The sequence below is a fragment of the Nerophis lumbriciformis genome, linkage group LG11 (genome assembly GCF_033978685.3).
Source record: "Nerophis lumbriciformis linkage group LG11, RoL_Nlum_v2.1, whole genome shotgun sequence".
NCBI lineage: Eukaryota > Metazoa > Chordata > Actinopteri > Syngnathiformes > Syngnathidae > Nerophis > Nerophis lumbriciformis.
Genome location: NC_084558.2, coordinates 34,902,826 through 34,915,827, shown reverse-complemented (window position 1 = coordinate 34,915,827; position 13,002 = coordinate 34,902,826). Strand labels below are relative to the sequence as shown.

Sequence of the window (13,002 nt, the reverse complement as noted above, 5' to 3'; positions counted from 1 at the left end):
TTTTAAATTGAAGAAACAATATGATTAGGTTATATATACATATGTGTGTATCCTACATAAACAATGTATGAATACATTAGATATCTATATATCTTAGGGACCTATAGACTGCATCTCTGTTGCTTCAGCAGCAGAGAGTTTATTCTGTCTTGACACTTTGTATTGATATTTTCTATTACATTCTTCCCTTAAATGATCATGTTTGCAGTGATTGTTTTATATGTATTATTTTATGTAAGTCGCTTTGGATAAAAGCGTCTGCCAAATACTTAAACATATATAAACACCTGAAAGTCTTCATATCAGCTAAAACCACCAATCTGTTTCACTGGATTCAGAATAAAACCAAATTCTGTTTAACCCAACAATGTTAGTATTTGAATATTGTTACTTGAAGACTGATTCCTGGTTACAATTATACTGTTAAGAAAGTATTGTCTTATACTTTGCCTAAAATGAGAATGCATCATAATCAGTGGCGGCTGGTGAATTTTGTTTTAGGTGGGGCTGAAAGTTTGTAAACCAAACCCCTGTAGGGGCGTCATCCTCCCCCAGAAGATTTCTTTGTGATTTTCACATACAAATATTGAAGATCTTTGATCCTTCTCAACTCTGTGGTAATATTATTTTCATAAAATACAACCAATAGTACGTTAATGTTAAATCTCACTTGTGAAAAGTAATCCCCCGATTCCTATTTTCAACAGTCCGCTCATTTGAGCAGGAAAACGCTGAACACCACCATCTTTGTTTTCTACCTGTTATCTGTCAGTTTCGGCTGCTCGCCGGCTCCTCATCAGCACTTCAAGATGGCGACCAAATTGCTCACGTCACAGCAACCAATGCTGCGTCTACTTATAAGATGTCTATGGTTATAACGTCATTGCAAACACGGCAATCTGTTGCGTCCACTGCAGTTTGCTACCTTATTCATACTTTTTGTCAAGTGATTTTTTTTTTAAGCAGGGTTTCATGAGGTACCTATACATAACGTTACGTTAGTCAATGTATCACACACAGTAACGTAACGTTAGACGGCAGTCAGCAGCACCGCGTATTTTAGCCACCTACAAAAAGACAAACATAGTCAAATAAAGGTCAGTTAAAATGTATACTATATTAAGAATGTGTACATATTGCATAGGGTCCTGACATCTAAAAAGTACAACTCTGTTCATTGTTATGTTCATATATTTGTTATGTTTTTCATGTGTATGCACACATAAACACACATACAGTATGAGATGAGATCAATGAGATAAGGTAAGAACAGGATAGAAACTGCTGTGGAACTAGTTACAATGCAATATGCCATGGAAATACAATGTTAACACTTTTGTGCAAATAAGTACAGTTGCACTTGTTTTTTTTCAAATGTGTTTATTCTGTAAAGGAATGAGTTACATGTTTAAAATGACTGGTTAATTGTGCTATTTTGAAGTGCAATGTCAGCACTATCTTTTTCCCTGCAATTTCAAATGCACTTGTTTTAATAAATAAATACAGCGTTTTAAAAGCATACACAATCTGTGTAAATATATTAGTCTGTGGTTAAATAACTTGAAAGGACTCGAAACTCAAAGTGCAGGACTTGGGACTTGACTTGAGACTTTCCAGTCTTGACTTTGGACTTGACTCGGACTTGCCCTGTCTTGACTCGGGACTTGACTCGAGACTTGAGGGTAAAGACTTGAGACTTACTTGTGACTTGCAAAGCAATGACTTGGTCCCACCTCTGCACAATACATCCTATCTAAAAGTAGTTTTTTTCTTTTTAAAAGGCATGTTACATGTTAAAAGTGTGCTGTTTGGGGGGATCAATCACCAATTGAATTAGTTTCAATAAATGTCAGTGTTAGACATTGAGTTTAGATACAAGCGTTCTGAGTTAGAGCTCCGTCACAGAACCAGTTAAGCTCGGAAGTTGAGGCACTACTTTATTTCAAAAGGAAAAAACACCCTGAAGGGTTTTAGGTGACTAAGCTTGTAATCTTTATAGTTATTAGTATAAACATTTAAACTTTTTTATCATTACAATATTTATTTTATGCAATCTTTTTTTAGTTTTCTCATTTATTTTTATTTGCATTAATACTGCCAAACGTTTACCATTTTTAATCAAATTGATCACATAACTTGGACAAACTCCTCGAAATGTGTTTCCTGAGACATTTCAGGGATTTGGGGTCATTCTGCAGGTGGGTTAAGTGTGTAAATATTATTTCTGAACAATAATGATGATGGAATAAATGTGCATTAACAGCCCTAATTTCATCTACCCTGTATATAAAAAAAAAACAAGCTGCTCTCCGTACTTTGAACACCCCCGCACACCTACTTTATACACTCTTGCAAGGTCTCAATCTAGTGTGGTCGCCATGGCAATCCCCAACAAATTGAAATTGAACCTTTACCTTGTGTGTGTTGCTAGGCAAATAAAGCCAGTAATTCAATCTTCCTGTCCATTTTGAATAGGAAAATTGCTCGGAAAGTCCTTGACGCTATACAATATTTGCTTTGTATGAGCCGAATAGCTCCAGAAGACTACATTTGCCAGCTTTTAATTCTCATTAAGGCTTTTTTACAGTCATGCTGGTCCTATGCTGACAGTGATGAGTTCTCATGACTGGTCATGGACTACATTGAGTGATTCATTAGTGTCGCAAGCTAGAAAGAGCCTCAACATTTATATAAGCCTGCAGGAAGCCTTAATAACAGATAACAGATGCAGCCATAGAAGACGAAGGCTAAAGTTTTCCCCTCTTGGGGATTTTTCCCATGGTGTCATCAAATGTATTTCATATGTACAGTATGCTATTTCTGCAACAGCAAAGACATGGAAGACACTACAGATGAGCCTTCAGTGAAGGAGCAACAGCAACATGAAGCTCGGGAAGAAATAAAGGTTAGTTTGCCAAAGATCTCATAAAGTTTGCATGTGTTGGCGATAACGGTCACATGGTTTTGATCAGCAGGACCTCAGCCCGTTCCGTCTTTAATTGGCTGACTTGATTGATGCATACAGTATAATTTATTGCGCTATGTCGTTTCGAAGAGGCGAACATTCTTCAAATCAAGCATCATCGCATACTTATATCGTAACCTCACGTTTTGAATGTCCTGTGACTTCTTATTAATATTCAATAATAATGTGCCCCAACTCTCTATAATGCTATTCAACTAGCAGCCTGGGGGCCAAATCCAGCCCAAGAAAGACCCGAAACTGGCCACCCAGTTCAGTTTAAAATGTGGGAGGGGCTTTAACATTTTTGCAGGAAATTAAACACTAGAGCACTCTTGTTATGTAGAGAAACTTGGACTAGTGTAAACACAGAAGCAAATCCTTGCATTTACATTTTAACTTCCTAAAGGCCAGCGTCAGGGCCGCATCTCCCTAGTCGCTGATCCCACGCTGTGCGTACTCCGTGGGGGAAGAGCCCTAAAATGTCAATAAATGACAGAGCGCTTCATATCAAATTTTATCACAAACGTATTCCCAGCCCCTTCCTGCTCAGCCGCTGTTAAAGATATAATAGAAAATTCCCCTTGACAACATCAACGTGGCGTGCAAGATTAATTTACTGGTCTTGTAAGCCAGATGTGCTTGGTTTGAATCACGGTTGGACTTGTGGCAGAACTATGTTACATTTTATGTTTTAACTATGTTAAATTTGCTTATTTAGATCCAAAACATGCACCTAATGAAATCCAGGATTGAGTCAAATATTATAAAATTCTGATTAGGCCCCCAATTTGGCCAGCGTCTCCTGCAGAGCATTTTGCGTAACAAGGCTATGATTTTTTTCTGAAATGTGTAACTCTGAAAAAAGTAATAGACCAAAGAAAAAATGGTGTTTCTTAAAAGAGGATTCATAGTTTAAGTCCTTAATTTTCTGGAAATGTGGCCCTTAAAACAAGTTATTTGAATAGGCCTTCCCAAGAGACTGTTTATATACAAAACCTATCATTCCCCTCGCATTCACTACACATCTTGAAATAAAGCTCTTCCAACAGTCTATCTGTCACCTACAGAAATGGAGCTATAAGTTTGATCATTTTGTATTCCTTCAGCCAATAGGCTAACATAATGTTGCTGTAAAAATGTGAGTGTAATGTTAGCATGTAGCACACATAGCTTTGCTAGTGTTGCTAACGTTTGTGTCCTCCTCACCAACTCCTTAATCTTACGTGGTATATAATATAGGGCTGGGCGATATAGACGAAAAAGTATTTCTCGATATATTTTTACTTAAACTCAATATTTGATATATATCTCGAAATTATTTTACTTATATTCGATATATATTTCGATATATTTTCCGGTGAAAGTATACATATAAAGATATTAATTTTTGAGCGATATTCACTGAAATTGAAGAGAATGACAACTGTACTGTAAACAGTCAGTGGCACTTTTATTAACCCAGTTAGTCAAGATGGGTATTAACAGCACATAAAATAAACTGTAGCACAGAATTACATAACATACAAAAAGTAGAAAAATATTATTTCTACGTTAAAAAAAATAACATAGTTGTGCAAATAATGCAAAATGTATCAAAGTCAGATAAAAAATTAATTGGCAGGCAGGCACTTTTTAATTCCCAGTCGACGGTGTCACACATGTACGGTTCTGGTCAGCGCCAAGTAAGTGACTTGACTTAATTGTGCGGCTATGATCTTTCTCACTTCGGCATACATTTTTGGCAGCATTTCTCGTGCAAAATATGCCCGGCTTGTCAACTGGAGAACCGTTTTGATTTGGGCTTACATGGTAAACAACTCAAATTAATGTTTTATCCAGATTCATACATTTGTCCAAATGTGGCCAAGTAGACGCATTGTGGGTTTCCTGGACGGCGTCTACATCGCTAAAAGAGAAAATCTAAGGAAGAGAATCCTTCTGCCATCTTCCACTAGTTCTTTAAATATATAAATTGCCCGCTTGAATATTACCTCTTCTCTTCTACGACTCTCTCGTCGTCAAATATTTGGTCTTCTTTCTGCAACATCAAGGTATATATTGACGCTTACATAGGTCTGGTGATAATGTTCCTCTTTAAATCTGCAGCTATAAAAACACCAACGGCATTTGTTATTGCTTTAGCCCTGCCTGACTCGCCGAGGAGAGGCTGCTTGAATGCTGTGTTTGCACCACGCTCGTCTTTATCTTCGTTGAAGCGATGTTCACTTGGGGGTGGTGACGCTTCAAATGGGTTAGCATGTTTGACGTGTTGTCAGAAGCATACCCTACTGCTGCTGAACAATGTCGGCAAACCTCCGTCCTCCATTGTTGTATCGCACCGCGAAGCCGAAGTGTTCCCAAACGGGAGATCTTAACAAGGCAGGAGGGTCTTCCAGCTCTGACTTTTACATGTTGTAGTAGCCCGCTGCTAGCATGCCGTGTGTTGTGCCTGGGTGTGAATTGTTTACACAACGTGCGGTACGCTACTTAATATGTCCGTGTGGAAACTCGTTCGGTACACCTCCGAACCGAACCGAAACTCCCGTACCGAAACGGTTCAATACAAATACACGTACCGTTACACCCTTACTAAAAATATATCGATATATCTTACAAACTCGATATATCGCCCAGCCCTAATATAATATATGGCATCTATTACAGTGGACAAATCTAGTTTTGCAATGTAGGTGGAAAAAGTACAGATGGCGCTTCCTGGAGTCACAGGTGTGTACAAGCACAACTTATTAGCATTAAAGCTACAGACACACAAAATGGTGTGTTCCCAGAAGATTTTTCTGAAAGCACAGTCTAAATTCCAGCACCCACACACTTTTAATATACTATTGTGGGACAAATATGGGACCTTTTAACCAGGAGTTACATATTCACTGATGGTATTTATTTAGCAAGACCACCGGCTTCTTTCGCACCCTGGCTTCAGTATGCCATCCCCTGACCTTTCACCCTGCGGAGGGACGTCTCTTGTGCTTTGAGCTGCTGGCGCCGTCATTTACAACAAATCAAACATACCCACATGTTGTTGTTACTTTCTATGAATACAATGCATGTGAATGTGTTTAAAAGCTGCATTTAATGGAGTGTTTGTCTGCAGCAGGCTTCTGTCTTGCGAACTTGTCGCGACATGTGGTTTTGGTTATTGCGTTTCAAAAGCAAACAAGATGCACTGACAAAGAGCAACAAGTTCCCACATATTGCTGTCACGCTGCTGTCTTTTTATGTGTCATACACCCCCCCCCAACCCCTTCCACCTCTCTGAGGTAACCCACTAACAGAGAAGCAGTGTCTTGTTCTGTTTACTATCAGTTTAATGGCTGCTTGTACAAACTGTCTTCTTTTCTCTAGGCCGCTTCACTCCAGCGCCAAGACTCTGAGCCACGAGGCATTAAGGGAATCCTGAAGAAAAGCCACTCCACTAGTGTGGAGTCTGACCAAAGCGAAGGCTCGACGCAAGACTGTACGCCGGTCCGACAAAGCAACGTCATCCTCAGCCGCCCTAAAAGCGAGGAGGATGAGGAGTTGGAAGAGGATGAGGAAGATGAGGGAGACTTGGAGGACGATAATGAGGAAATCGACGACGACGAGTCGTTACTGGACGACATCACGGACGGAGGGGACTTCGGCATCCAGAGGCGGCGGAGTGAGCGCAGCAGCGGTAGCAGCTGCAGCCGCGGGAGTTTGGAGGAGATGCGCAGTCCTTCGTCGGACGAGAGCCTGGAGATGACCTCCACAGTGTCTGAAGACACAGAGGAGCTAGATAGTCTGGACGGGAGCCATGGTTCCTCTATCAAACAGAGGTCATTGAATTTTACACAACAATAATCTAACAAAGAATGTTTTCCTGATTTAACGGCCAATTTTGTCCCGTCCTATTTCTTTACAAGTTCCACATTACTGCGGTGCACTGGACTACAAAATGTAGCCTTGATGCTGAAATTTAGACCGTTTATAAGTACATTCAGTAAGCACTACTGGGAACATACCTTTTTGTGTGTCTGTAGCTTCAATGCTAATGAGCTGTATTTGTTAGTTAAAGTTAAAGTCCCAACGATCATCACACACACACAGTAGGTGTGGTGAAATTTGTCCTCTGCATTTGACCCATCCCCATGTTCACCCCCTGGGAGGTGAGGGGAGCAGTGAGCAGCAGCGTGCGCCGCACTCTGGAATCATCTGGTGATTTAACCCCCAATTTCAACCCTTGATGCTGAGTGCCAAGCAGGGAGGCAATGGGTCCCATTTTTTATAGTCTTTGGTATGACTCGGCCGGGGTTTGAACTCCTGATCTCAGAGCGGACACTCTAACCACAAGGCCAACACCTTTCTCTGTTGTAGTGTGTGTTACGCCAAAATGGATGCCATATGCTTACCAAAAGGCCATAGAACGTCATAAATAAAGGGAATATTAGAAAAGATGTATGTTTAAATTTTCAAAAAGTTATCAACATAAACCAAAAAAAGTTATTTTTAATGCTTCATAGTGAGTTGTACGTTTTAGTTGGCTTTCATTTACTTGTGTCCCTTGTATTTTTAGACTAGCAGAGTTCAACAGTGGTGACAGCGAGAAGAAGGAGTTGACAAAGAAGCCTAAGCCTGTTGAGGCGGTCCACACATCGCTAGCCGATCGCTTCAACCAGCTTCATGATGCTGAGAACGCCTGGAAGAAAAAGGTGATTTTTTTTATTTGGTGGTTAAACACCTCAAACATTGAAAATACGGTATTGTGTGTGTGGAGAAGAACATATCTGACTCATTTGATCAGAAGTTATTTGGCACCATTTGTTGGTTTGCAACCTTCCAATATAACACAAAGGGTATTTTTCAGACTTTTTTCAAGGGGGGGGGGATACCATCTGTGCTCGCAAAGACTTTGCCGTATCAGCTTTTTAGGGCTTACTTAACAGCAGGATTCCCCCCAAATTTATGTTCAAAATGAAAGGATGTGGACACATTGTTTCCCTCCTGCTGAATCAGCAACATTTGGAAATAGTAATGCCATAAATCCAGGTCTTAGCTAAACTCCCATTGTACAAGTAAAACCCGACACCGTGGCTAAACACCTGCGGGCTTTTTTCCCCTGGAGTCACTCTTTCTTCTCTTGTTGTCCATCCTACTCCTCTCAACATTTTTTTTGAATTCCTTCTCCAATCAGGCTCCTGCGTCAAATAATACCTTGCAAAAGCGTGCAAGCCGTTGAGTTCGCTCAGACGGCAAACCTTATTTTAGAGGTGGAAGTGCACGTGGCCCAGAGTGGACCTTCAGCTGATATATGGGCGAGCGGGGAAATGTAACATGCTGCTGCATCCCCAACTCGCTCCAGATGTTTCCTGTTACGCCTGTAGACTACTTTTTCATGTTGTGTCTTTTTCATTTAAAGCGCGGCCTTTATCAGGGTAAATCAAGCTCCTCACACAGGCTTTGGCAACAAACAAGCTATTTTAGCATAGCATTAAGTACAAAACGTATAATAGTGCTCCAAATAATAGTGCTTCAGGATGGCTCTGTTTTAGATTCTAGCTGTGACCCGCCTGTCCAAACAATGTCTCTGCACCCTCACCCCCACTCAAAGATAAACCTTTCTATAAAACGAATGCTCGGCTGGTCATTTCCCCTGTGTCAGATATTTCCGTGAACTGACCATGACATGACTTTTTGTAGTACACAAGTGAACACACCCTGTTAATCAGAAATGACCCATAAGAGGGTTGCACAGCCTGAGCTGATACTTTCCTTGCTCACCCTTCCTACCTGGCAGGGGTGCTCTGAACCTGTTAGATATTTCCTAATGTCACCTCACACATTTTCAATCATATTTAGGCCATTCCAATACTTTAATTTGGAGTCATTGTCATGCTGAACGGGGACATTCCTCTCCAGTTTCACCTTAAAGCAAATATGTTTAGGGTTTTTTGGTTATCTGCAACACATACATAACCAGTTAACTCAAGTGAAATGATCGCATTAATCATGGACATTTTTTTAACTGTACAAGCTCTTTTACCCGATCAGCTATACCAGGGGTGCCCAAACCTTTCGCTTCCAAGAGCCAAAGTGAAAATGTGCCAATGGTGCGTGGGCCAAACACAGCATTTTAAAGGTACAGTTAGTTAAGTTAAAGTACCAATGATTGTCACACACACTAGGTGTGGTGAAATTTGTCCTCTGCATTTGACCCATCCCCTTGTTCTCCCGCTGGGAGGTGAGGGGAGCAGTGGGCAGCAGCAGTGCTGCGCCCGGGAATCATTTTTGGTGATTTAACCCCCAATTCCAACCCTTGATGCTGAGTGCCAAGCAGGAAGGTAATGGGTCCCATTTTTATAGTCTTTGGCGTGACTCGGCCGGGGTTTGAACTCACAACCTACCGATCTCAGGGCGGACACTCTAACCAATAGGCCACTGAGTAGCACCATGAGTGAAGCGTTAAAACCAGGGGTGTACAAAGTGTAGCCATGAGCTCATTTTTAAACAGCCGGCATCACAATAGCATTTCAATATTAGCATGCTAGCTTTTTTGCTTAGTTTGCAATAGCTTGACGTATGATACCTGTTAGCATGCCATTGTTAGCATCCTAGCTTTTTTTTTAGCTAATTTTGTAGATTTACACTCAATCAATCAATCAAAGTTTATTTATATAGATAGCCCTTATCACAAGTGTCTCAAAGGGCTGCACAAGCCACAACGACATCCCACATCAGGGCAAGATAAAACTCAACCCACACACCTCAGTCATATTTTAGTACTTGATGCATGCTACCATTAGCATGCTACTGTAGCATTTTAAACACATTTTTCAGGTGTACAAATCAGATTAATATATTTTAGTACTTGACACAGGTTTCAGTTTGCATTTTACCTTGGTAACATTAGCAGGCTAGCTTTTTTTTTAGCTAATTCAACAGGTATTTAGCAATTTATATTTTGTTGTTTCACTAATGCGAACTGTAAGCATGCTTTTGTTATCATGTTAGCGTAGCACCCTTTTTAGCTCTTTTTGCTCATACTTTTTCATACTTGACGCTATCTGGCAACCGTGCTAAATGTTAGAATGTTAAATATCGCCCAAAATTGCATTTTCTAATTATTTGAAAAGAAAAAGTCATATATTTGACTGGTTTTGAAGGTAAAAAAAACTATCTGCCACCCTTGGTTTAGACCCATACCAACATATATAAGGTAGCGGAGATCGTCATATCCGCTAGATGGCAACGTGTTAGCCTTGCGGGGACATGCCATCAATGATTTTGTGAGCTTGAAAGAGGCCAGTATATTTAGGAACATTTAGAAAACCACCACTTGGTGGGCAAAACAAAATTACTTGGCGAGCCAAATTTGGCCCCCAGGCCTCCCTTTAGGCATTCTCCGCTATACGGTCAGTGGTCAGTTCAATGGATACGTCAGTACAAAAATGAGTGAGGAGACTGCGACTGGAGTGCTCGCTTGCAACATTCACTCCAAAATACAGCCTGAAAGAACTTCAGCTAAAACTAAAACTGTTTTGAATAAATAAATGACATGCATTCAAGTAAAACGTTTAAAAATGTTCCTGGATAACACTAACAATAAAATTGCATTTGTGTACAAATATTGGGGTCTTTTCTTTAGAAAATTTTCATTACGCAAGCAAATAATCACCTATGATTAATCATGAAAAAATTAATAATTGGAAAGCCCTATAAGTGGACACACCCCGGTAAAATGTACAAGGAAGTAGGTTTACACTAGGAAATTAATTATTGGTGAGAGGAAACACACTTTAAATTAGGGATATCCCAATCAACGTTTTTGGCCCTCAATCTCAGTCCTGAGACTTTGACAATTGATTAGGAAATTGAAAATGGTTTATAGCAAGTAAGTAAAGTAAACAAGATATTTTTTTTGTGTCCTGTGATTAGCCATTCATTTTTGTTTAGTGCTCCAGTGATAATAATACTTGTAAGAAACTTAGTTTATTTTCCGCCATGGTGGTGAGGTTTAGTATCTTAAAAAAGGTTTCTCTCTGTGGATAGACGAGGCGTTTGCAGCTTGCTCTCAAATTCGAGCCGGTGTTTTGGCAAGACACCTCAAAAAAGATATTGAACTATATTTATTTTATTTTAAATTGTATAATTTTTCATTCAAGCGCTTTCTAATCATCAAGTGATTAAATGTCCGGAAATGTGATTGTATCTCACTGAAGGAATCTTTGACGTGAGTACAATCATGCATGTCATGTAAACCCTGGGAGACAACGATTGTTTAAAAAAGGCACATATTGGCCCCCGCTCTGATCCCATGATCAGACATCTCTAATTTAAATACATCAACATGTGTGTCACTCTTCTTTCGCTTTCCCCACACTTGGGTCTCTAATATAGTTGATATTAGTTTATGTTTGCTCGGGATTGTTGTCTTGCCAAAAGGTGAAAGGGTCTTCGGTTTAAGCAAACACCAGAATGTTTTAGGCTAACATTGTTTGGTATTTGGAAATCTCTACTCAAGTTACCATTACTATGACTACATTAGGGGGTGAACTGTGTTGTAGAGTGTGTTTAGAAAGTAATACAAATCCCTTTATTGTAGTGCAGATATATCTGCACTCAGCTAATTTTCCTCTTTCCTTGGCTAATGTCCCTTTTTGTTAATTTCCACTTTTCTTCTTTCCACCTTTCCTCCCTGTTTACCCCCACACCTCTAGTGACCTCTGTCCCTACTACCTCCAGACTCTACCCCCCTCACTTTCTTTGACTTCTGCCTGTCAAATGTTTCCCAGTATCTCCAGGTGAGTGTGCCACATAGTGTCATTTTTGGTCAACTCCAAAGCTTGACATCATAAATCGCATTCACTTGAAATTTCTCGCACAGCTCAAGGCACTCGACACAACGAATCCCACTGTAACTTCAAGGTGTTTACCCGAACCACCACAGAATTTGGTACATGCCTTTCAAAATCCGACGAGCATATGTATGTAGAATTTAAGCGAGATAGTTTGGAAAAACATGGTCGTCATCAAGAAAAAGTGTGTTTGAGACTTAGCAACTTGGCCTTTGACCCTTTGTCTAACGATCATAAGACTTTGAGTTTCTCTATTGCATGTTTGTATGCTAGCATGTCTTCCATAAGTGTCATGTGGAAAACATGAGGACACTTTGTTTATTTGGGCAATTTATAGAGGCATGGTGTCTAATGGAGGCGATTCCATGATGTGAGGGAATACAGTGAACCGATCCATCTACAGCAGGGGTGTCAAAGTCAAGGCCCGCGGGCCAGATCCGGCCCGCCAATGAATTATCTATGGCCCCAGGGATGATATTTAATTAGTATTAGAACCGCCTTCTGCTGTTTTGCATGCACCAATACTCCATCAGTGTTGGCGCTAGGAATTTTCAAAATGGGGTCCCAGGGACCCCATCAAGTCATAAAAATGGGGTCACACAGTAAATTTTTGGGGTCCCACTTTTTTGTAGCCGTTTTGAAAACAAATGATAAATGTATGCATCATCCTTTATAGGGACGGCGTGGCGCAGTGGAAGAATGGCCGTGCGCTGGTTCAATCCCCACCTAGTACCAACCTCGTCATGTCCGTTGTGTCCTGAGCAAGACACTTCACCCTTGCTCCTGATGGGTGCTGGTTAGCGCCTTGCATGGCAGCTCCCTCCATCAGTGTGTGAATGTGTGTGTGAATGGGTAAATGTGGAAGTAGTGTCAAAGCGCTTTGAGTACCTTGAAGGTAGAAAAGCGCTATACAAGTACAACCCATTTATCATTTATTTATTATATCCTGTTATATCTCACATCTTATATTGTGTTTTGGAAAAAGGTTGTCATAAACGTTACTTAAAGGGGAACATTATCACCAGACCTATGTAAGCGTCAATATATACCTTGATGTTGCAGAAAAAAGACCATATATTTTTTTAACCGATTTCCGAACTCTAAATGGGTGAATTTTGGCGAAATAAACGCCTTTCTAATATTTGCTCTCGGAGCGATGACGTCACAATGTGACGTCGCATCGGGAAGCAATCCGCCATTTTC

The 13,002-nt window shown here is 40.3% G+C and overlaps 1 protein-coding gene across 4 annotated transcripts in view; it reads left to right on the top strand.

Moving 5' to 3' along the window:
* LOC133610463 (supervillin-like) overlaps window positions 1-13,002 on the top strand; it is an 81,325-nt gene that overhangs the window by 25,059 nt on the left and 43,264 nt on the right. For all 4 annotated transcript variants that reach the window (XM_061966746.2, XM_061966745.2, XM_061966747.2 and 1 more), the window contains exons 5-7: window positions 2,830-2,905; window positions 6,332-6,783; window positions 7,521-7,656. In XM_061966746.2, coding sequence (XP_061822730.1) covers window positions 2,837-2,905; window positions 6,332-6,783; window positions 7,521-7,656 — 657 coding nt within the window. In that variant the 5' untranslated portion in view covers window positions 2,830-2,836. The remainder of the gene's footprint in view (window positions 1-2,829; window positions 2,906-6,331; window positions 6,784-7,520; window positions 7,657-13,002) is intronic.